The 25,448-nt window shown below is 40.0% G+C and overlaps 1 protein-coding gene across 1 annotated transcript in view; it reads left to right on the forward strand.

Annotated features, from left to right (window-relative positions):
• Positions 1-25,448, forward strand: part of npat (nuclear protein, ataxia-telangiectasia locus) — a 62,089-nt gene that overhangs the window by 18,869 nt on the left and 17,772 nt on the right. The window contains exons 3-12 of the mRNA XM_059964277.1: positions 1,115-1,175; positions 5,150-5,222; positions 6,773-6,816; positions 7,121-7,375; positions 8,805-8,886; positions 13,812-13,923; positions 14,907-14,998; positions 18,238-18,325; positions 19,051-19,147; positions 20,951-21,076. Of these exons, the coding sequence (XP_059820260.1) occupies positions 1,115-1,175; positions 5,150-5,222; positions 6,773-6,816; positions 7,121-7,375; positions 8,805-8,886; positions 13,812-13,923; positions 14,907-14,998; positions 18,238-18,325; positions 19,051-19,147; positions 20,951-21,076 (1,030 nt within the window). The remainder of the gene's footprint in view (positions 1-1,114; positions 1,176-5,149; positions 5,223-6,772; positions 6,817-7,120; positions 7,376-8,804; positions 8,887-13,811; positions 13,924-14,906; positions 14,999-18,237; positions 18,326-19,050; positions 19,148-20,950; positions 21,077-25,448) is intronic.

Below are 25,448 nucleotides of genomic sequence, written 5' to 3' on the forward strand. Positions count from 1 at the left end.
AAAGCCAAATTGGGGAGGTCGGGTACAGACCAATTTGAGGTGGCAGGTCTCAGGTTCAAGAACATATGAAAGGTTTGAGAGCAAGGAATGACTGAGGTTTGGTTAATTTAATTGTGCCAGTTCAAAAAGGTCAAGGTGTCAGGTCTGGAGGAAAGGGATGGGCTGCTCTGCAAGGTTTACTCATCTCTGCGCTGAACTGAGGCTGTGACCTGCAACTAAATCAGTTTCCTGAATCAGTTTCAGTGATGACTGGCTTCGTGGCTATAGACTCACTTTTGTGAACTTCAGTTCTGAAAGTTATTTGTTGGCATGTATTGGGTTTTTTTCCTGCACATTAGGTGTTTGACGGTTTTTTTGAAATGGGTTCTATTGAGTTTCTCTGTTTTGTGGCTGCCTGTAAGAAGACAAATCTCAAGGTTTATATAGTTTATGTATATTGATCTACCTTGATCTACATTTTCATCCAAGGTGCTTACTTGTATCTCACAAACAGCAGAGACTCCAGCAGAACACTGATCACAGACATCCAGCCAGAATTAACACCCTTCCACCACTGCACTCTCTTTTACATGCGAACTATCTGAATGCAAACTATCAAGTACCATGGATCCCATGCATCTTAATATTTTTGTATTAGACTAACACGAAGGATTATGTCCAACAATTCATTAAAATCTACGTGGATAATAATCACTGCCTTATCCTCATCAGTCACCTTTGTCAGCTTGTCAAAAAAAAATCTCAAATCAAGTTTGTAAGGCATCACATCCTGCAATGCTTGACTGTCCTTGATCAGGCCATAATTTTCCAAATGTAATTCTACCCATCCTATAGAAGTTGGCCATGTGAAAAGTTATGTAGTTGGTATTAGTCCAGTCCTCCTTCCTATGACTTCTTAACCAGTGCGTTGCAGACCATGACAAGTTATTGTGTGATATCTTCATCTCACTTGTGGTTCTTAAGCAGCAATTTTTGGTATTTTCTTTTGCATTTTTTTTTCATAGGCATATCTACTTCCACTGCCCACTTACAAATTATTGTTGTAATGTAACTGATGTTCACATTTTAATGTTGAATTGCTGACTAATATTGAATTTCCTTATTTTTTAACCAGTCATTATTTGGAAAGAACTTGAAAACTATTCTTAACGAGTATGTGGTTATGAAGGCAAAAGGTAAGCATTCATGCATTAGTAATTTTTTTAGTTTGTGGTATTGTTTCCTCACATTTCTAATAATTAATAAAATAGCCTATGAATTTAACAGGCATATACAGCAATGAGGTGAATAAAGAAACTTTTTTTTTAACGAAGTGAAATCTAGGAACTTGTAGGAATTGTAGAAATGTAGGAACAACAGAAAACTAATGATAAGACGTAGGAACAGAATTAGGCCGTCTGGCCCATTGAGTCCGCTCTGCCGTTCAATCATTGCTGATTTTTCTTCTCTCCTCCTCAACCCCATTTCTCGACCTTCTCCCAGTAAATCTTGATGTCATGTCCAATCAAGAACCTATCAATCTCTGCCTTAAATACTCCCAACAATCTGGCCTCCACAGCTGCATGTGGCAACAAATTCCACAAATTCACCACCCTCTGGCTAAATAAACTTCACCGCATCTTTGTTTTGAATGGATGCCCTTCTGTACTGAGGTTGTGCTCTCTTGTCATAAACTGTCCAGCCATGGAAAACATCCTTTACACATCTACTCTGTCTAGGCCAGGGGTCAGCAACCTTTACCACTGAAAGAGCCACTTGGACCCGTTTCCCACAGAAAAGAAAACACTGGGAGCCGCAAAACCCGTTTGACATTTAAAATGAAATAACACTGCATACAACGTTTTTTTTGCCTTTATGCTATGTATAAACAAACTATAATGTGTTGCATTTATGAAATTGATGAACTCCTGCAGAGAAAACGAAATTACATTTCTGCATGCAACAAAAACATTTTGAACTCCGAAAAAAAGACGTTGGGTTGAAAGTTACTTTTAAGTAAAATACTCAATGTCTATTTGAGTCCTTCTTGTATTTATGAAAAACGCCGAACTTAAATTTTCCGCCAGCAGCAAACCAAAAATAACATCAGCCAGCTGTCAGCCTGAAAAATAAAAGGACTATTTCACTGAACAATGAAAAAATATGAATATACATAAAATAATAGGCAATTAAAATATTTATCATACTTGGTTAATGGGATTTCTGCTCCTGGACCTCAGCGCACAGCGTCTGCACATCAGGGCTGTATGACGTCACCTTCATCTTTACACAGGATCGCAAGCTGTCATCTGTGAGGCGTGCGCGATGTTTGTTTTTAATAAAGTTCATGTTGGAGAACACCTGCTCACTTACATATGTGGATCCAAAGATCGACAGGACTCAAAGCGCATACTTTTTAATGTTTACATAAATGTCGGGCATAGCATTCCATGTTTCGAACACAAGTTTGTCCGGTTTTGGAAGGTTTTCAATATCATTTGTGTTTCTGAGCAAGAACGGCCTTCTGACGGGCAACATCTTCAAGGTCTGCTGTCAAGCGTCTAAACTTGGACACCCATATGTCTTTGTCGGCTATGTCGGCCAGTTCCATCTCAAGATCAGGTTGACTCACACCTGCCAATGCAGTCGTATTCAGTAGGGAAGGATCGATGCTTAAGGGAGTGACCGGGAAGGATAATGTGTTTTTTTCCTCTCTGAACTCACAGAAGCGTTTCCCAAACGATGTTTGCATTGCGATGATTGCAGAATGTAAATTCTCCGAAATTATCATGTCGTGACCTTGTTTGAACTCTCTCAAATTGGGGAAGTGAGACAAAGTGCCTTTCTGTAAATCTCTGGCAAGCACTGTCAACTTGCGCTCGAATGCCAAAACATCCTCCAACATGTGCAGGGCTGTACGTCCTTACCCCTGAAGAGCTGTGTTCAGCGTGTTCAGGTGCGCTGTCATGTCTACCATGAAGTGTAGCTTTTCCAGCCACTCTGGCTGTTCCAGCTCAGGAAAGGTGAGCCCTTTGCTGCCCAGGAAAGTTTTCACTTCTTCCAGACACGCGACAAAGCGTTTCAGCACCTTCCGTCTGGACAGCCAGCGATAAAAACACGTTGTAGCGGTGTCAGTAAACTGCAGTCAAAGATAGCTTTATTTGAACTAAACAGCCTTGCTTTTAAGCCTCCCTCAACCCAGCCCCCATGGACGCAGATGCTGCAAAAGACGCGTACTCACAAACCCCCGTAGGCTATCTCCCTTAGCCGGAATGCTGGCTAATTGTGAGCCGTTTCGGATGTGGCAGGAAATGTGTCGCCACACTTAGATTGTACAAGATCACCATAATCTTCAAATTTAGAATTACATTTCAAAAACTAACATAAAATACATTTTAATTAAATACTGACCAATTATTTCCCAAAGCCACAGGGAGCCGCAGCACAGAGGTGAAAGAGCCACAAATGGCTCGGGAGCCGCAGGTTGCCGACCCCCGGTCTAGGCCTTTCAACATTTGAAAGGTTTCAATGAGATTCCCCCCTCTCCCACCCCATCTTTCTAAATTCCAGTGAGTACAGACCTAGAGCTATCAAGCATTTGTCATATGATAACCCTTTCATTCCTGGAATCCTGATGTTGTACAGGACATAATTTTTTAAAAAAAGTAATCCTGTGGATTACTAACTCGTATCCAGGCAGCATTGAAGGACGTGAGCTTTTGTGCACATCATGGAAAACAGAATTTGTTATTTTACATTCTGTGGATTGTTACAAACCCCATAACTGGGTTACTTACCAGCAAAGATAGAGGCGTCTGTTGGAGTCTGATGATACTATTTTTAACAGTATTTATTAGTAAAAATACACAAAAAATAATATCAATGCAAATATACAGATAATATACATCGTCAATACTAAACCTAAAAGTGCGGGTATAATAATAATCAATAAAAAATAAGCTCTATCGTTGTCTAGGGGATAATGAATTGTCCAATGGAAATCTAAAGTTCATTTCAGTTCATACAGGCTGCAGCCATTGTTTGTTTGTCGCTGTGTTGCAATTGTTGGAGAGAGAGAGAGAAATAGAAGAATAACTTGCCGACTTTCCTTGGTACGATCTTGATCCGTATCCGTCCTTTAGCTAGGCCGTTCCGTGGAGGACTCGCCACCCAGGCAAGGATGGACACACACACAAGCCCCCCACCGGTCTCGTACGTTTCTCCTGGTGTGTCTGAGGGGTGTTTCCCAGACCCCTCTTTTATCCTCACTCACGGGGTCTCAGATGTCAATCAGGTTGGGATGATGCAATCCCTCAACCAGACCACTCTGGTTGTCCCCTGAGGAGTTTCAATGAATAGTACAGTACTCAATACACAATTCCTTCTCCAAGAGACAATGGCAGTAATCAATGGTTCCTTTCCGCTTTGGTTAGGAGACATTCCAAACCTTGTGTATTCTGCGGTGTCTATAACAACTGTTTTTGCTGTTATCCTGTGTCTCTTCCGTTACTGACATGCTGTGTATCTCTCTCATTTCCTGGGTCTCAGACCCGAAATAATAGCGATCTTGCGATTCTCAAAAAGGGGTGGGGGGCGACTTTGCTCCCTTCATTCGTAACAGGATGAAACAATTTATGTGATATTTTTTCCTCTTTCATCTGTACCTTTTCTTATCTCTAAGTGGTTATTCACAGTCTATGATCTTTCAACAAAATTTCAACACTCCTGCTTGTATACTAACCATAAACTACACTACAGCATGTTCAACAGTCATTCGTTTGTAAACTAACCTATTCTGGCTTCCAATTCAACAAAACTCAAGTTTAGAATTTCTACACTGGGTCTCATGTTCATTTGTGGTCTTACTGTTTTATCTTTGTAAACTCATGAAAGTTCTGCAAACACCTGAGAACTGTTGCTCCCATACCGTGCTCTAATCTCTTGGATCTGGAGTTCATATTCCAAGCTGATTTGTCTTCATTTTATTTTCTTCATTGGAATGTGTACTTTAGTTTGATGTCTAATTTCAACATTTAGTATGTGCTGTTTCTTTTGACATCCCTACAAAATGTAATCCATATTATGAGCATCGAATTGGTTTAATAAGAGGCTTTTTTTCCCTTGCCTAAAAGTTTAGATTCTAAAAAAAATTTTCCACTTCTAATTCTAGATTCAATGCCAGAAGCACCTGCTGTGTTGCCATCTTTGTGGAGAAAATTGGAGTATACTCTTTCTCAAATTAGGTAATGTGATTAAAATCTAGTTGAAAAGAAATTGTGTTAGTTCATTGGCACCATCATTTCAGTTTCTTCTAAAGAAAACTGCCTGGTTCTTTGTTAACTTGGAAACAGAATTGTTTCCTGTTTCAGACACTTCACCTTGGCATTTATTTGTTATATGATCAATTGATGGTATGAAGTTCTGCCTAGTTCATACTCTATATCTTAATGCTCACCGTAACAAAGTTAATTGTTTTCTACTTTTCTTACTGTTTATCAATTTAGCACCATATTACAAAGCAGTTCATTCCTACTAGGAGCTGCGCTAAGATCAACTAAACTGGTGTTATAAGTACATTTTATGACCACTTGTGTTCAATCTGCTGGTCTTGCATTTGTATCCGGGTTAAATGATGTATACTTCTTGGATAATACACTTTACATGAAAGTGTATTTTCATTATAAAACAGATGTTTTTCGACTGTTTTGTTCTTGAAAGTGATAAGGTTGGTCCTCAAATTAAGGCCCTAAAGTGAGGGGCGGTTGATTACAATAGCACAATAAAGGACATGAAAGTAAATTGAAAGCAGAGGCTTGCAGGTAAAACATCTGACAAGTGGGAATCTTTTAAAATAGTAAGTAAGAGTTCAGCACCAACTCATTGTGGTAAAGGTGGAGCAATGACTGCAAGATTAGGGATACTTGTATGACAAAGAATATTGAGTATTTGATTGGATATTGAAACGTATGACAGAGGCGATTGTCTTTGACTTGGCAGCCATGGTTGTTTATTAACTCCATCCACGTGAACTCTACAATGTCTAATCCTATGTCACTTCTTGCTAAGGATATTTTATTTACCAGCAGAGCTACCCTACCGCTCTGCCCACCTGCCTCTCTTTTTGATGGAATGTTGATGCTTCACTCTCATCTGTGATCTTTTTTCAGCCACAATTCAGTGGAGCCCATAATGGCACCCCAGCTATTTTCTAATTGTGCTCTAAACTTGTCTATCTTGTTTAATAAACTGTGTGCATTCAAATATAATATTTACAGTCTTGCATTCAGCACCCATCCCTCAAATTTGTCTCTTATCTTGCCTGACATTAAAGTTCTTAAACTTTTCTAAACTTTCTGTCTTTTTTTCCGGGAAACTTTAGTAGCCATGGTAGCATGGAGCTATCACAACACTATTGCAGCTTGGGATGTTGGAAGTTGGGAGTTCAATTTTGACACTGTCAGTGAGTTTGTACATTCTCCCCGTGACCACATGGATTTCCTCCAGGAACTCCAGTGTCCTCCCACAGTCCAAACACGAATTGATTGTTGTAAATTGCCCTGTGATTAGGCTGGTGTTAATAGGTGAGTTACTGGGTTGTGCAGCTCATTAGGCTGGAAGTGCCTGTTCAGTACTGTATCTCTAAATAATTGAAATAAAAATCTCTTCTTTTTACTTTAACTACTTTACCAGTCTGTTGGAAGAGAGCATTCTGATTGATTGGAAGTGGAATTATTATTTTTAAACTTTTGATTCTTGAATCTACCTCTAAAAAATTTATTTCTTTTACTTACAGGAGCTTGCAGCAGAGCTCTGTTGCACTTGCTGCAAACCAGAGAGGTATCTTTTAATATATTTTATACAAAATAAATGTTGATATACTTGTTATTTAAAATAGAGAATATTAAGGTTGATCTTACTTTTTGGAGCCAAATTATGGGTGAAGGGTTAAACCAGCATTAAGCCATTTGCTGCCAAAAAAAAATGACGTACCAGGAAAAGAAAAGTAAATGACGCATCATGCAAATAAAAACTGAAGTGTTTAGAGTTTTCCATGTTGATAAAATCTGCAGCAGTTGTGTTTTGCCAAAGGGAAACTGAATCCCCATTCTTTAAAACTAACTTCTGCATTGGTTTTCCACAGCTCGAACAAAAAATGGTTTGAATGAATTAAGACGCCAAGGGAACAGTTCTTCAAGGCAGGTGTCCAGGGCTAACTCTGGCCTCCTGACGATTCCTTTACAAACAGAACAGAGAATTATCACACCTTTATCTGCAAGCCCAGTAGTAATTGCACATAGTTCTGGAACCAGTCCATTCATTCCACAAGCTCGACCAGATGGTGGTGCAAACCAAATCCATTCACAAGATACAAGTCGACCTGCCGCTAATTCAACTGGTAAGTACGTTCTTATGGAATGTGAATTTTAGTTCACTGGAAGCAACAAGCTTGATTGCTGGGTAAGTAGGCTAAACCATGTTGTTTGTTGTCTAACTATGATGAAGTAGTGTCTGTCCGCTCCATGTAGAATGTCAGGATTTGTTCCCACTTTGATTGATAATAGTAGTTTAAATTTGATTTTGATTGCATTACAGTTGAATATGTCCATGCCAGTTGACCTTAATTGAAGCCTCAATGTCTGCTTGTCACTTTTTACTGTTGATATCATTTGGTGTCTGTAAGGTGAAAGGAACTTCTTAAACTTAACTATGAAATACTTTTAAAGTTCACTTGTCTACTACTGGAAGTGCACTTAAAGGGTTTAACTCCCAAAATTACACACATTGTTTTCAGGAAAGCTTTCAGGACACCTAATGACAATGACTGCCAATTTGTATTAATGTTAGATATGTATAGAACAGTGTAAGGTTGTTAGTCCTCCCGTTACTTGCTGCCCATTATGCCTTGGTGTTTAGGACTACAATAAAGGTCCTCTGTTTCTGGTGGTGTTCAGGGCTTCCTTCATTGAGGTCCCTCTCCGTAAGTCCCGGGTAGATACTCAGGAATACCATCACACACAGATGTAGAAGGATTCTTCATTGCTGTTTCTGTAACAATTTTGTCTTACCAGTCAGGGTTGTTAGGCCTGAGCTGAACATCACCACTCCCCCCCCCCCCCCCAAAAAAAAACCTGGAGGACCACTGGACTACACTTAGTCTGGCCTCTGCCCTTTGACCTGTTTGGCACGAGTGACCATACCAGGAGCTAAATCATAAAGCCCTGACTCCAACCAACGTATCTGTCCGGGTCAGTGAGGCATGGAAGCCTCCAAACCACAACAATGTTGTGGTCCTCTTGGAGGAGTAGTCCCATTAGTGGTTCAATTTATTACACAAATTAGCTAAAGACATGTGCTTTATTAAAAAGACTAGCTTTGAGTTAAATTATTTTGGTGCATTTCCAGATATGCCCTCTTCTCGTTACTGCCATCAGGGAGGAGATACAGGACCCTGAAGACACACACTTAGTGATTTAGGAACAGCTTCTTACCTTCTGCCATCAGATTTCAGAGCAGTCCACGAACACTATCTTGTAATTCCTTTTTTTTCTGCTCTAATTATTTTGTAATTTATAGTAATATTATGTCTTGTACTACTACTGCAAAACAACTTCATGCATTTTAGTCAGTGATAGTAAACATTCTGATTCTGTGTAAATAGTTTGTTTTTTTAAAATACAGTATATAATTTTAAAATTCGATCTTGCAAGTAATGAAGAGCATTGAGTCATGTGTTGTGAATGTAAATCAAAAGTAATTAATCTCTAGTTTGCTGTACTAATTCAAATTTGTATCGTTGAAAGAAGTTGTTTAATTTTTCTTTTTAGGTGAAGCTCTTCACATTGTTGTTCCTGGACCTCATGATCGAAGATTACAACCTGAACATGTTTCTCCAGGGAAACGAAAGTGGTAAGTTAATAGGAAGCACAAAACTTAAATACTATGATCAAAATCAATAGAAATTTTAATTGATAAATTGCACATTTCTAGTGTAATCTACTTTGCACAAGATTTTTATTGTGAGATTCAGTTTCTTGACTGTTTAGTTTGTTTACAAATCTCTGCTTTCCCCTTCTGTGTGTCTGATAAATCTTGACAGATGCAGGGATTAATAAACTTAACACAGCTGTGTGAAGATCAGTGAACTTCATTTTCACAAATATGGTAGTCTAATCCACTGATAGAGAGCGATATGTGTGTTTAATAGCTAGAACAACCAGTTGACTCAAGATGGTCACTAGTTCATGATAACTGAATAAAACTCCCAAGTTATTTCATTACATTTAAGATTTACAATTTTAAAAAAACTTTTTAACTACAACCTTTGTTACAGGATTAATATGTTAAATTCAGTTTTTTTATTTCATGCTTATATAATTCTTTGTATTAATGAGAGGTTTTGGGGTAGCTTTCCCCCTCTATTTGGCTTGCTTTCTACTTATTAGAATGGTCTGACTATATCTCTGACCTCTTCCCACCCTGTCTCTTGTAACATGCCATTCTCTTTTCTTGGTTCCTCTGTCCCTGCTGCATCTGCCCTCAGGGTGAGGCTTTTCATTCTAGAACAACAGAGATATCCTCGTTCTTCAGAGAAAGGGGCTTCTCTCCACCCCACATGCCTCCAGATCCAGCACGTGATTTTCCATAACTTCCACCACCAAGTGCATTTCTGCTTTCCACAGGGATTGCTCCCTACACGACACCCTTGCCCATTTGTCCCTCCCCACTGATCTTCCTCCTGGTACTTATCCTTGCAAGCAGAACAAATGCTACACCTGCCCCTATACCTCCTTACACACTACCATTCAGTGCCCCAAACAGTCCTTCCATGCGAAACGACACTTCACTTGTGAGTCTTTTGGGGTCATTACTATATCCAGTACTTTCAGTGTGGCCTCCTGTATATTGGAGAAGCACGACATAGAGTGGGAGACTACTTCAAGCGTCTGCACTCTGTCCGCCAGAAAAAAACAGGATCTCTTGGTAGCCACCCATTTCAGTTCTACTTCCCATTCTGACATGTCAATCTATGGCCTCCTTCACTGTCATGAGAAGGCCACACTCAGGTTAGAGGAGTAACACCATATATTCCGTCTGGGTAGCCTCCAGATTGATAGCATGAGCATCAAATTCATGAACTTCCAGTATTTTCCCCCCACTTCATTCCCTGTTCCTGTTGCTCTGTCTTACCTTATCTTCTTACTTGCCCATCACCTCCCTCTGGTACTGCCCTCCCCACCTTCCTTGGCCCTCTGTCCTTTCCGATCTGATTTCCCCCTTCTCCAGCCCTGTATCTCTTCCACTGATCAAATTCTTAGCTCTTCACCCCCTTCCACCCCCCCACCCTCAGTTTCATCTTGTACTTCTTCCTCCCCTCCCCCACCTTCTTATTCTGACTTCTCCCCTTTGCACTCCTGATGAAGGGTCTCGGCCCAAAACATCACTGTTTCCCATAGATGCTCTGTGGCCTGCTGAGTTCCTCCAGCATTTTGTGTGTTGCTTTGGATTTCCAGCATCTGCAGATTTTCTTCTGTTTCTGACAGTATCCATGTCATTTGTAGTTTTATGAAGTCATTTTCAATTGTACTGATTCCTATTGATTTTTTTTCTGTGCAATCAGTGTATTTTAAGCAACCATTTTTGTATTAAATGTATGTCATGTTAAGGTCATAGCAGCAAGATTTTCTAGTCAACAAATACAGTAGTACACTGAAACTGAACTTAGAGCTACACAGGAAAACTAAACAGTTTTATGATTAGCAGTAAAACGTACAAAATAAATTTCTAACTTTGTGGGTTGTATAACAAAGAAAACTGAAGAAATGCAAGAGAAAGGATGTGCAGGTCAATAATCAGATGTGGAACAATGACATATGGTGGAAGCAAGCATCTGTCTTCCTTCATGACTGGTGCAGCTACTGTAATTCTGCCATTGGATATTCGAGCCTAAGTAATACATTGAGGATAGTAGAATGTCTCCAGATCAGACACAGAGTTATATGTTTCTGTTGGTCATAGTTGAAGATCAGAAAAGTTTATTTTTTAAGTTGCATCCTGGTCCGCCAAAGGCTGTACAGTTATCCACATAGGAGATCAAAGTTTTAAAAAAAATGGATCTTTCTCTGTATTTTTGTACACTTTTCTTATGTTAACAAAGTTGAAATTATATTGAAAGTTGAGTACACAGATCAGGAAAGGCTTGTTTGATTTTAAACAATGGTGATGGACATGAGTCAAATTCTGATGAGTTATCCTTGGATTTTAGATTATGATAACATTGTTATTGGATGGGGAGTAATCTTTGCCTGGGAGGCAGCCAGGGTATTGGTGTGAGGGTTCTGTTTAATGTTCTGACCTATCAGTTAGTGGGCTTCTGTAATGCTAGAATGAGGCCCAACACAAGCTTGAGAAACAGCACCTCGTGTTCAGTTTGGGCAAGTTGCAGCCTTCTGGGCTTGAGATTGAATTCTGTAATTTTTTTTCAATGTTCTTTTGTCTATGCTCTCCCTTCCCTCAGCAGATGATCTTGTTAACATGATCATGATCATCTTCATTTTTACCCCATTGGAGTTCCACCCCTCCCCCCACTCTGCAGTTTAACAAACTTCTTTTGTTTCAGACTTTGACTTGAAAAGTTAGCTTCATTATTTCTTTTCCTGTGCGTGAGGTCACTACATGTGTTTCATCAGTCAAATCAAGTCAAGTCACTTTTATTGTCATTTCGACTATAACTGCTGGTACAGTCCATAGTAAAACTGAGAACGTTTTTCAGGACCATGGTGTTACATGACAGTACAAAAAACTAGACTGAACTACATAATAAAAAAACAACACATAGAAAGCTACACTAGACATAAAGTACAGGCATTTACAATAAATAATAAACAGGACAGTAGGGCAAGGTGTCATTCCAGGCTTCGGATATTGAGGAGTCTGACAGCTTGGGGGAAGAAACTGTTACACAGTCTGGTCGTGAGAGCCCAAATGCTTCAGAGCCTTTTCCCAGATGGCAGGAGGGAGAAGAGATTGTATGAGGGGTACATGGGGTCCTTCATAATACTGTTTCCTTTGCAGATGCAGAGTGTAGTGTAAATGTCCGTGATGGCCGGAAGAGAGACCCCGATGATCTTCTCAGCTGACCTCACTATCCACTGCAGGGTCTTGCGATCTGAGATGGTGCAATTTCCGAACCAGACAGTGATGCAGCTGCTCAGGATGCTCTCAATACAACCCCTGTAGAATGTGATGAGGATGGGGGGTGGGAGTTGGACTTTCCTCAGCTTTCGCAAAAAGTAGAGACATTGCTGGGCTTTCTTTGCTATGGAGCTGGTGTTGAGGGACCAGGTGAGATTCTCCGTAAGGTGAACACCAAGAAATTTGGTGCTCTTTACGATCTCTACTGGGGAGCCGTCGATGTTCAGCAGGGAGTGGTTGCTCCGTGCCCTCCTGAAGTCAACAACCATCTCTTTTGTTTTGTTCACATTAAGAGACCGGTTGTTGGCTCTGCACCAGTCCGTTAGCCGCTGCACCTTCTCTCTGTAAGCTGACTTGTCGTTCTTGCTGATGAGACCCACCACGGTGGTGTCATCGGCGAACTTGATGATATAGTTCGAGCTGTGTGTTGCAGCACAGTCGTGGGTCAGCAGAGTGAACAGCAGTGGACTGAGCATGCAACCCTGGGGAGCCCCCGTGCTCAGTGTGATGGTGTTGGAGATGCTGCTCCCAATCCGGACAGACTGAGGTCTCCCAGTCAGGAAGTCTAGGATCCAGTTGCAGAGGGAGGTGTTCAGGCCCAGTAGGCTCAGCTTTCCGATCAGTTTCTGAGGGATGGTTGTGTTGAATGCTGAACTGAAGTCTATGAACAGCATTGGAACGTATATGTCTTTTTTGTCCAGGTGGGTTAGGGCCAGGTAGAGGGTGGTGGCAATGGCGTCATCTGTTGAGCAAACTGCAGGGGGTCCAGTGAGGGGGGCAGCAGGACCTTGATATGCCTCATGACGAGCCTCTCAAAACTCTTCATGATGATGGATGTGAGTGCAATGGACGGTAGTCATTTAGGCAGGACACTGAAGACTTCTTCGGCACGGCGACGATGGTGGCGGCCTTGCAGCACGTTGGAATGGTGGCGCTGCTCAGGGAAATGTTGAAGATGTCAGTGAGAACATCTGCTAGCTGGTCTGCACATCCTCTGAGCACTCTACCAGGGATGTTGTCTAGTCCAGCAGCCTTCCGTGGGTTGACCCTGCACAGGGTTCTTCTCACATCAGCCACGGCGAGACACAGCACCTGGTCATTTGTAGGAGGGGTGGACTTCCTCGCCGCCACATCATTTTCCACCTCAAACTGGGCGTAGAAGTTATTCAGCACATCTGGGAGGGAGGCATCACCTGCACAGTCAGGTGATATTGTCTTGTAATCACCTGGATGCCCTTCCACATGCGCCGCATGTTGCCGCTGTCCTGGAAGTAACTGTGGATTAGTTGGGCATGTGCACGCTTTGCCCATCTGATGACTCGGGACAGTTAGGCTCTTGCTGCTGTTAGAGCTGCCTTGTCGCCTGCTCTGAAGGCGACAAGGATTAGTAGTTACCAGCCCAATGAAAGATTATTTGGTCACTTCTTGTAAATGGTGCCTAAATATTATCCTGTATTCCGTTTACCTTGTACTACTTCAGGGCACTGTGTAATGAATTAATCTGTAGGAACAGAATGCCTTACATGTTTTTCACTATACTTTGATAGATGTGGCAGTAATAAACCAATTTCAATTGAATTGCTTTTCCACAATTTTTATTTTGCAACTTTAACTTTGTGATGACTTTTTTTTTAATTTAGCGATTCTCCTCGTAAAAGAAGTGGCTTTGTAACAGGGCAGAGTTCAACTACCAGAAGTGTGGAGAATGAAGTAGAAGAATGCCAAGTAGAAATTGCTGCTGAAAGTTTTCCAGTAAGTGTAGCCAAGACAGATGTCTATAATTCTATGAAAAGGTGGACTGGTTGCTTATTCAAAATGGAATTGCTGTAGCAAGTGCATGCTAGGCAATACTCCCAGAAGACTGGCACTGGCCAAAAGAATCTATGGTATAGAATTTCAGATATTTCATCTACAATAATCCCCTTCAGGTATGTTGATGTAGCCAGAGAAAGAACTTACGTGCTCACTGACTATGCAGGTGAAGTTTGGAGAAGGTTAGGGTTCAGATTTGCTGGCTTCAAAATTAAATGTTGCCGTTGCCCTTCATTTTATGCAACATTTTCTTTACAGGCTAGTCAGTAGTACTATTGAGCTGGGAAGTTACATTTTTGAAATGGTTAACATTAGTGGATTCTCGTGAAAGATTAGTACCTAATTTTAGTGAGTAATATTTTGACTCACGAGCCAAGTACATGATGCAAGTACTTGGTGTCCTGTTAGCTCATCAGGTGGCCTTAATCCTTGTTCTGACTTTCAAAAATAGGATGGAAGCTAAATAGAAAACTAAACTGCTTATGTTCTTGCATATGGTCACAGTAGAGAAAGAAAATGACATCACCCCAGTGCTATCAGCCTGTCAATAAAAGCTCAGTTGGATAGATGCTACATCAGTTGCCAAGCGTCTTGCAACTCCTTTCCTGTTGCGACTTGCACATGGCTCCACTCATATGCTTGACTGCAAGCTTGTTCTCTTAATTGACCTGTAATATTTGAGTAGTGGAAGAAGGCCCATCACTACCATTTCAAAAAAACTAGGAATAGATAATATGGAATCAGCTTTACAGTGTGTATTTGAAAGAAGAGGCTATCGCCAGCTATTCACATAGATAGCAGAAGAGAACAGAATTGAGTTTCACTGTAATGACTCCTTGCTGATCAGTAAAATGCCACATTTATTAACATTTTCCGTAGTTATTTTTTAAAAATTGGATATTTAGTCTCTGTTTTGTCTGCAGCAAAGAGTAATTGAAAATGCCAGAGAGAAGATTTTGAAAGACCGATCTCTCCTGGAAAAACTTGCGGAAAATATCAACAAAGTTATGTTCAGGTAATGCAAGTGTATCATGTTGTAACAGTTGGGATTTATGATCTCTTTCTTGACATATACTTTTGTCTTGAGTACTTCCAATATTGTCTCTAACTTTTCAGATGAGATTGCCCAATTATCAATAAATTTCTGCTGTAAATTTACTGTAAGATAGTCTATAACCTTATTCTGAATCATTGCTTTAATGTGCAAATTACATTTTGTTTTCTAATAAATTTACAAGTTACCACAGTGCTATCAAGTGTTACGTGTACTATTGCACTTTACACCCTGGTTCCAAAAAGTGTTTTTGTTTCTATATACATTATATGTTTTTGTATGTTATATACATGTATATAGTTAAATGACACTAAACTTGACTGAAGAGTAAACTGAATGTTAGAAGTTAGAGAGGTAATGAATTTTTCCATGGGTTTTACAGTATAAATGATGATTTCAGTCTACCTTATCTGGCAAAGTCTAGGAAAAGAGTTTTTCCCAGTATACAGAATCAAATGCTTATCAGAATATGGTTATATTGCAGGTACGTTAGCAAGTTTGTAATCTAGGGACCTGGTTGAATCGTCCAGAAGTGTGAGTTGCGGGGACATTTATGTAACTTAAATTTGGTTACTTAAATGTATCAGCAGCCCTTAATGTCATCTGAGTTGCCATCCTCTTTCAGACACACCAACTGTTCCACTACAGGGATCCAGAAATGTGCTTCTGAAACAGAAAATGTTGGAAATACTCAGCAGACCAGGTTGCATATGTAGGAAGAGAAACAGGTAACATTTTAGGTCAAGGACCCTTCAAAAGAACTGTTGCCAATTCTGAAGTAAGGGCCATTGACTGGAAAAAAACTATTTCTCATGCCAAAGGTACAGTTTAACCTGCTGGGTATTTGCACCATTTTCTGTTTTTGTTTAATTCAGAGTTATACAGCATGAAAACAAGCCCTTCAGTCCATCCTGTCCATACTGAGCAGGATCTCTTAAATGTGCTAATCCTGTTTGGTTGCATTTGGCCCATATCCCTTTAAACCTTTCCTATCCGTGTATGGTATCTGTCCCAATAATTTTTTTAACATTGTAATTATACCTGCACCCATCACCTGTGACAGCTCATTCCATATACCTCACACCCCCGATCCCCTTCGTCTTTGCCCTCTCACTTTAAAACTAAGACCTCTGGTTTTAGACTCTCCAATCCTGGTGAAGAAACGGTGCTTATCCCATCTCCTCTGTCATTATTTTTATAGTCCTTAGTCAAGTCATCCTTTGACCTCCTTTGCATCAAGGAGAACAGCCCCTGCCTATCCATTTCTCCTTATAACTCATGCCCTCCAGGCAATGTTCTTGTGAATCTTTCTGCACTTAAATCACATCCTTCCTGTAGTGTAGTGACCAGAACTGTAGTTTTCAGCATCTTCAGCTTTCCTTTTATTTTCACTTCTGAAAAATCAAAATAAGCCAGCCATTTTTCCAAAAAAAAAGTACACCTATTTTTTTCATGTTATTATGGTTTCTGAATCCTCTGTTTCAGATAGGATGATGCATATCATAACAATGCTTAATGATTTATAACCAAGACTGTATAATCTGTGATTTTGCTGCTGCTTACATCTGAAAAGAAACAGAAATAACACAATTTTCAATGCCCTGCACTCAGAATTTTGGCACTGTTTACAGCTTTTTTTTTGATTTTAATTTCAGTAAATTTCCTGGTTTAGGAAATACTAATAGTTCCGACTGATATACCTAATCAGAATACTCATGATTTTAACCATCACAAATCTGTTTTATTTTCTGATCCTCATTGATGTAATGATAAATGTTTAACTTTATGTACCTCCTAACTGATATCTTGTATAGCTGATATGACTTTTTTTGCATCAACTCAAACTTTTATCTTCAGCAGTCTCTGTGAAAGAGCAATTAAAAAATCACAGAGCATATTGTTGAAGCAGCAGATTACTCGCTAATTCAAATAATTTGTGTTAACTTGTTTTTATACTCTGATAAATTTTTATTTCAATGAAAAGCAGAAAAGTTGAAAACAGTCAAAATTGTGAGTGCAAGGCAATGAAAATTGAGTGATTTTTGTTTATTTTTTAGATATTGGTGTGGTTACATATAAGCAACGGGTTCTTCTGTGATGTGAAACCAACTTTTTTTTTGAAGAATACATCTCACAATGCTTTGAACACATCAGTGATGTGTACATTAAGTTAAAACTGAGGATGGCTAAAATAGCTGTTATTGTATCCTGCACTGTTGAAAGACACGACTGTTCAAAGTACTTTGGATAATTACATGAATGGGAGGGGAATGGCAAGCTATGGTTGAGGTGCAGGCTGTTGGGACTAGGCATAATAACAGTTTGGCTGAAGGGCATGTTTCTGTGCTCTGTAACTCTTAAGACCAGAATATTTGTGAGAAAATCAGTAAAATGATCTCTGGAGGCTGAGATTAGAAGCAAACTTAATTTTCAAGTAGTTTTTCATGCTCTAAAGTTTGCAAATAATTCTGCTCTCTAAGAATAATGGAGTTGAGTATTGTGGATAAATTGTTTATTAATACAGTTTTGGTTAAAATCTGGCTTAAGAGTTCCGGTGAAAGTGGCTACCCAGGTGAACTGTGGAAAGTCCCAAAACACACTGAATTGTGATTTCCAATAAATCTTTGACACAGGTTCACATGGAATGCTGGTAGCTTTTCTCATAATCTTAAGCATTTTGGGCCAGATACTGAATAAGGATAGGATTTGTTATTGGCTGGGTGATAGTGGAGTCAGTATACTATATAAGGTGTGCCATGTGCAAACTGTTTGGGCTGCCACTATGGAGCATTATCTGAATAGCCTGAATTTAGAAACCTAGTGCAAAGTGTTTTTTATTACCCCCCAAAGTGAGGGCTTATCCTCACCTGAAGCTTCACCAATGCTGAGATTTTTCTTCTCAGTGGCCATTAGGACAAGTGATATGTATAATGTTGAGTCTGGATTGATAGTTTAACATTAATTTTATAAGCATTTTGCACTGTATCACCAATATGATGCAATGCAATATACAAAACATGCTGTGGTTGCAGAAGTGTAGTTGACATCCTTGTATCGTAGGAACGTCAGCTAAATCTGCATAATGCTCAATTCTCAGTTGTACCTGATCTGATAAAGTAAGCACTAGCAAAGAGTCAAATGCATATCATGTATAATCTTCTAAATTTGTTTTAAGTACAACTTTTTTTCCGTCTTTACAGTGAGACTAGTAGTGGACATCCAACAAAGCCACCTGACAGTAGTAGTACTCTACCAGATCAGTCCATTGATGAAATCCTAGGCCTAGGGGTAATGTTTATTTTTGAGTTGTTTACTGCTCATTATCTTGTGCATCTTAACAGTTAATCAATGAAATGAACCAATTATTCCTTTTTGTTTTAATGATAATGAATGCATTTTTATTTCATTAAGTGTTTAACTATGTCTCTGCAAACCTAAATAGACTAAGAATGGAGTACAACCATCATGGGGCACGGTTAACAAGATCTTTCAATAAATATAATGGGCATGATCTATTTCGAGAAATAGTAGAAACTCTTATTGATGCATTTATAAATACAGTGAAAATTTCATTTTGATTGGAAATTAGATTTTACTTTGGAAATTTAAATTCCACTGCAATGTGATATTTCCTTTAGTTTACCTCTGCAAAAATGTTGAATTAAAATTTCAGTTGAAGAATACCTGCAATGTCATTTTTGGTAAAAAGATTCTTCAGAATGATAGAGCAACCAGCCAGCATGAAACTTTGCACTCAGCAAGCTGTGTGATGATTTTTGGCACTAGGAAACACTTGGATGTAAGTAAGCAATATTGTCAAAATAGAATGGGAAAAGAGAAGATTGAAAAACAGGAAAGAGAAATGTTCCTAATTTTTTTTAAACCGCAATTTCTTCCAAAAGACACTAAGAATGTTCATAATGTACACAGTTGTCTTATGACTAAATGTGTCATATGTGAACATTTTTTTTCAAACAAAGGAGAAGCTGAAGTAAATGTTATTTGTTTTATAGAATGAAGTCCACATGTCTGATGAAGCTATCCAGGATATCTTGGAGCAGACTGAATCTGATCCAGCATTTCAGGCCTTATTTGATCTTTTTGATTATGGTATGTACTAGACTCACTTAAAAATGTACAGTCCATGAACTTGTGCTCCTAAAAGTGGTTTTCTTTGTGAAAAGAAATAGTTTTTCATTACTGTTAGGTTATGATCAATAGGAGAATCTTTTAAAGGATGGTTATAAATGCAAAGTACAGAATTGACATTTCTGCAACATAGGTAAACACTTTCTATTTATCAAAGTTTTTGGTTCAATCTGGCAATTGTGCAACATTTTACTATAAAAGTTAATATGCCAGATTTCAGTTCAGCTTTCTAAGCGTAGAAGCCAGTATACTGGCATATGTTGCTGCTGCTCAAAAATGAAATTGAAAGGGTTGCACTTTTCTGACACTTTAATAAAAGGTAATGTAATGTAGAGAAATGAAAACTTAACAGGAAAAATGTAGAGAATTCCTGAAATGTGCACAAGAACTTTTACGATCTCTGTTTCCAGGCCTATGAGGAAAGAAACAGTTTGGAACTGGTACCGGGGAATGTTGGAAGTGGCACAACATTGTTCAATAGATGTGCATTGGGATACATAAATAACAGCATCATTACGTTTACAGGATAAAACTTTGCCTTTTTAAGTATTAAAATGAAACCAAAAGTGGGTATGAGATGAATGTTGGGCTCATTTTATTTGCATACTGAGTTCATTCAAAAGCACATGATGGAAATGAATTGGGAAATAAGTAAGAAAAAGATCTGGAATGTGATGCCTAAAAGATGATGTAAACAGATTCAAAAGTAACTTGTAAAAAGGATTGGATAGATAATTAAATTTTTAGATTTAAATAGCTTAAAGGAAAAAAGCGTGGAAGGGGGACTGATAGAATAATTCATTGAAAGCACTCACGGAGATGTAGAAGGCTGAATAGCCTCTGAATTGTAACAGCTGGTGTGTTTTATTTTCCGTATGAGGCTAACTGATAGAAAAATTGTGCCTCTTTGCTGTGAAATTAGTCAAGATTTAGTATACATTTGGCCCTCCTTATCTGCGGGGGATTGGCTCCGGGACCTCCCGTGGATACCAAAAAATATGGACACTCAAGTCAGTGGACTTTAGGACCCGGTGGAGCCCAGAACCTTATTTAACCTGCTTCAGTGCAGTGGACTTTAGGACACGGCGGAGCTCGGGACCTGGCGCCCACAGTGTTTCTGTTCCAGAAAACGATCACGATTGAAAATAAAGTGGAAGTAATAAAGCGATCGGTGAAGCACTATTGGTCATTGGAAAAGCGTTAGGCTACAGTCGGTCAACGATCAGAACAATTTTAAAGGATATAGTGAGAATAATGGAGCATGTGAAGGCCCGTTGAAAGCTACAATTAATACTAAGCAATGCTGTGGTTTAATTATTGAAATACATAAGTTTCTTAAGTGTTTTATATGCATAGAAAGGTAAAATATATACTAAGACAAATGTTTGACTGACGCTAAATAATACAGGATGTACTTGTTCCAACTTAGAGAACTTCAGGGTTTTTTTCGATCCCGATCCGCGGTAACCTATACACATCCTCCCGTATACTTTAGATCATTTCTAAATTACTTATAATACCTAATACAATGTAACTGCTATGAAAATAGTTGTTATACTGTATTGTTTAGGGAATAATGACAAGGGGGGAAAAGTTTGTACATGCTCAAACAACAAGTGCTAGAGAGAGAATTTCTGGGTTTACCCGATCCTCGGTTGGTTGAACCCACACATGCAGAACCCATGGATGAGGGCCCTCTGTATACTTTGACTACTTTTAATTTATTTTGATATATATGATTTTTATGTATTGTGCTTTATTTAGGTAAATCTAAAAAAGTTGAAGATTGTGACAAAGAACCATCCAGTCAAAACAACGTGGAAGTGATGGAAACGGCTGCAAATGTATCATTTCCAGGCACATTGAGTACTTTTCCAACTGAGGAATTAGGTGAGTTTATATAAAATCAAAGAAAATTACTTAAATTCTGTAACAAAAATTGTAATCACAGTTGCAAGAAAAAGTTTCTGAATCCTTTGTAATTACCTGGTTTTCTGCATTAATTACTCATAAAATGTGATCTAATCTTTATCTAAATCACAATAATAGACAAACACAAATACAAACAAGTGTACTTTTCATGTTTTTATTGAACGTATTGTTTAATCATTCACAGTCCAGGGTGGAAAGGTATGTGAACCCTTGTATTTAATAATTGGTAGAACCTCCTTTAGCAGCAATAACCTCCACCAAACATTTCCTGTAGCTGTGAATCAGACTTGCACAATGATGAGGAGGAATTTTATACCATTCCTTCATACAAAACTTGATTCAGTTCATCCATATTTCTGGGATACCTTGCATGAACAACTCTCTTCAGGTCATGCCATACCGTCTCAAGTGGGTTAATGTCTGGACTCTGACTTGGCCTTCCAAAACACAAATTTTCTTCTTTTTAAACCATTCTGTTGTTGATTTACTCTTGTGTTTTTGGATCATTGTCTTGTTGCATCATCCAACTTCTATCAAGCTTTAGGTGTTGGACTGCTATCTTGACAGTCTCCTGTAAAATGTTATCAAGACACTTTAAATTCATTTTTCCCTCAATGATTGCCAGTCCCTGATGCAGCAAAGCAGCTCCGAATCATGATGCACCTTCCACCATTCTTTACAATTGGGGTGAGGTTTTGCTGCTGGTGTGCAATGACCTTTCTTCTCCAAACATGTGTATTTCTGCCAGAAAGTTCAACTAATGTCTCATCTGTTCATAGAACATTGTCCCAGAAGCACTGAGGAACATCTAGGTGGTCTTTGCAAACTTGAGATGTCCAGTAATGTTTGTTTTTGGAGAGCAGTGGTCTCCTCTGTGGTGTCCTTCCACGAACACCATTCTTGTTCAGTGTTTTTCTTTTAGTGGACACATGAACAGAGACATTAGCAAGTTCTCCAGATTTCTGCAGGTATTTTGCTGTTACCCTTGGGTTCTATATCACCTCCTTCAGCATTGCACATTGTACTCTTGGTGTGATCTTTGCAGGACACTGATTCCAAGAGAGTAGCAATAGTACTGAATTTCCTTTGTAGACAATTTCTCTTACTGGGACTGATGAACACTCTTGTCTTTAAATGTGCTTTGGTAGCCTTTTCCAGCTTCATGCATCGCTACATTTCTTCTAAGGTCCTCTGAAAGTTGTTTTGATCAAGGCATGATGCACATAAACAGATTTTTCTTGGGAAGTGCAGGCTGTGTCAGTAACCTGACTTTGTGTGTCTACACCCTACACCTCCAACCTAATCTCATTGATTGGAACACCTGACTCCAAATAGCTCTTGTAGAAGGCATTACCCCAGAGGTTCACATATCAGCAGAAAGCAGCTGATTGGGCAATTGAGGTCAGGTGACCAAGCAGTTTGAAAAGCTCAAACAAATAGAGGAGTAGCTCAAGCAGAGCGGCCAGTGAAGGAGTGGAGATTTGAGGCTTTGACTCAAGAGGCGGAGAACGAGTTTGTTCCCAGTTAGTCTTTGCAATGCCTTCTGAGACGGTGATGTGCCTCTCCTGTGAGATGTGGCAGTCTTGGGGGAACTCCCCTGTCCCACAGAGTCACATCTGCCAGAAGTGCTTGCGGCTGGGCGATCTGGAAGACTGTGTGAGGAATCAGGAGCAGCAACTGGATGACCTTTGACTCATAAGGGAGAATGAGGCAGTCACAGATGAGAGCTACAGGGAGATAGTCACACCTAGGCTGCCGGAAGCAGGTTGTTGGGGTGACAGTCTGAGGGGGGGAAGCTAAGGAGAGTAGACAAGTAGTGCAGAACACCCCTGTAACCATTCCCCTGAATAATAAGTTTACCATCCTGGATGCTGTTGGTGAGGATGACTGACCAGGTGTGAGCCACAGTGGCAGGTCCTCTGGCACTGAGTCTGACCCTGTGGTGCAGAAGGATGGGACAGAGAAGAGGAGAGCTGTCGTCATTGGAGACTCTATAGTCAGGAGAGCAGACAGGAGATTTTGTGGACGTGAGAAGGATACCCACATGGTTTTTTGCCTCCCGGGTGCCAAGATCCGGGATGTATCTGACCGAGTGCATGACATCCTGTTGTGAGAAGGAAAGCAGCCAGAAGTCGTGATACATGTTGGTACCAATGACGTAGGCAGGAAGAGTGATGAGGTCCTGAAGTGTGAGTTTCGGGAACTAGGCTGAAGAACAGGACCTCAAGGGTGGCTTTCTCAGGATTGCTGCCAGCACTACGTGATAGTGATGGTAAGAATTGGAGGAGATGGCAGTTGAATGCATGGCTGAGGAGTTGGTACAGGGTGCAGGGTTTTAAATTTTTGTACCATTGGGATCTCTTCTGGGGAAGGTGGGACCTGTACAGCTTGGATAGGTTGCTCCTGAACTCGAGGGGGAGCAATATCCTTGCAGGTAGGTTTGCTAGCATGGTTTGGGAGGGTTTAAACTAATTTGCAAAGGGGGTGGGACCTGGAACGATAGAGCAGTGAAAGAAATGCATGGAGTAAAGCCAGATGTAACATATAGAGAGGCTCTGATGAAAGAGAAGCAGAATAAAGGGTATAAAGGTAGTAAGATAGAAGGGCTAAAATGTGTGTACTTCAATGCAAGAAGCATCAGGAACAAAGGTGATGAAGTGAGAGCTTGGATACGTACATGGAATTATGATGTTGTGGCCATTACGGAGACTTGGCTGGCACCAGGGCAGGAATGGATTCTCAATATTCCTGGATTTCAGTACTTTAAAAGGGATAGAGAGGGGGAAAAAGGGAGGAGGGGTGGCATTACTAGTCAGGGATGCTATTACAGCTGCAGAAAGAGTGGGTAATGTAGCAGGATCTTTTTTTGAGTCAGTATGGGTGGAAGTCAGGAACAGGAATGGAGCAGTTACTCTACTGGGGATATTCTATAGGCCCCCTGGTAGCAGCAGAGATACCGAGGAGCAGATTGGGAGGCAGTTTTTGGAAAGGTTTCAAAATAACAGGGTTGTTATCCTGGGTGACTTTAACAACCCTAATATTGATTGGCACTTGATTAGTTCCAAGGGTTTAGATGGGGCAGAGTTTGTTGAGTGTGTCCAGGATGGATTCCTGTCACAGTATGTTGACAGGCTGACTAGGCGGAATGCCATACTAGATCTAGTATTAGGTAACGAACCGGGTCAGGTCATAGATCTGTCAATGGGTGAGCATCTGGGGGACAGTGATCACCGCTCCCTGGCCTTTAGCATTATCATGTAAAAGGATAGAATCAGAGAGGACAGGAAAATTTTTAATTGGGGAAGGGCAAATTGAGGCTATAAGGCTAGTACTTGAATTGGGATGATGTTTTTGCAAGGAAATGTACTATGGACATGTGGTCGATGTTTAAGGATCTTTTGCAGGATGTTAGGGATAAATTTGTCTCAGTGAGGAAAATAAAAAATGGTAGGGTGAAGGAACCATGGGTGACAAGTGAAGTGGAAAATCTAGTCAGGTGGAAGAAGGCAGCATACATGAGGTTTAGGAAGCAAGGATCAGTTGGGCCTATTGAGGAATATAGGGTAGCAAGAAAAGAGCTTAAAGGGCTGAGAAGAGCAAGAAGGGGACATGAGAAGGCCTTGGCAAGTTGGGTAAAGGAAAACCCCAAGGCATTCTTCAATTATGTGAAGAACAAAAGGTTGACAGGAGTGAAGGTAGGACCAATTAGAGATAAAAGTGGGAAGATCTTCCTGGAGGTTGTGGAAGTCAGTGAGGTCCTCAATGAATACTTCTCTTCGGTATTCACCACTGAGAGGGAACGATGACGGTGAGGACAATATGAGTGAGGTTGATATTAAGGGAGAGGAGGCGTTGGAGTTGTTAAAATACATTAGGACGGTTAAGTCCCTGGGGTCTGATGGAATATTCCCCAGGCTGCTCAACGAGGCGAGGGAAGAGATTGCTGAGCCTCTGGCTAGGATCTTTATGTCCTTGTTGTCCACAGGAATGGTACCGGACGATTGGAGGGAGGCAAATGTTGTCCCCTTGTTCAAAAAAGGTAGTAGGGATAGTCCAGGTAATTATAGACCAGTGAGCCTTATGTCTGTGGTGGGAAAGCTGTTGGAAAAGATTCTTAGAGATAGGATTTATAGGCATTTAGAGAATCATGGTCTGATCAGGGACAGTCAGCATGGCTTTGTGAAGGGCAGATTGTGTCTAACAAGCCTGATAGAGTTATTTGAGGAGGTGACCAAGCATATAGATGAGGGTAGTGCAGTGGATGTGATCTACATGGATTTTTGTAAGGCATTTGACAAGGTTCCACACGGTAGGCTTATTCAGAAAGTCA

The sequence above is a fragment of the Hypanus sabinus genome, chromosome 3 (genome assembly GCF_030144855.1).
Source record: "Hypanus sabinus isolate sHypSab1 chromosome 3, sHypSab1.hap1, whole genome shotgun sequence".
NCBI classification, from domain to species: Eukaryota; Metazoa; Chordata; class Chondrichthyes; order Myliobatiformes; family Dasyatidae; genus Hypanus; species Hypanus sabinus.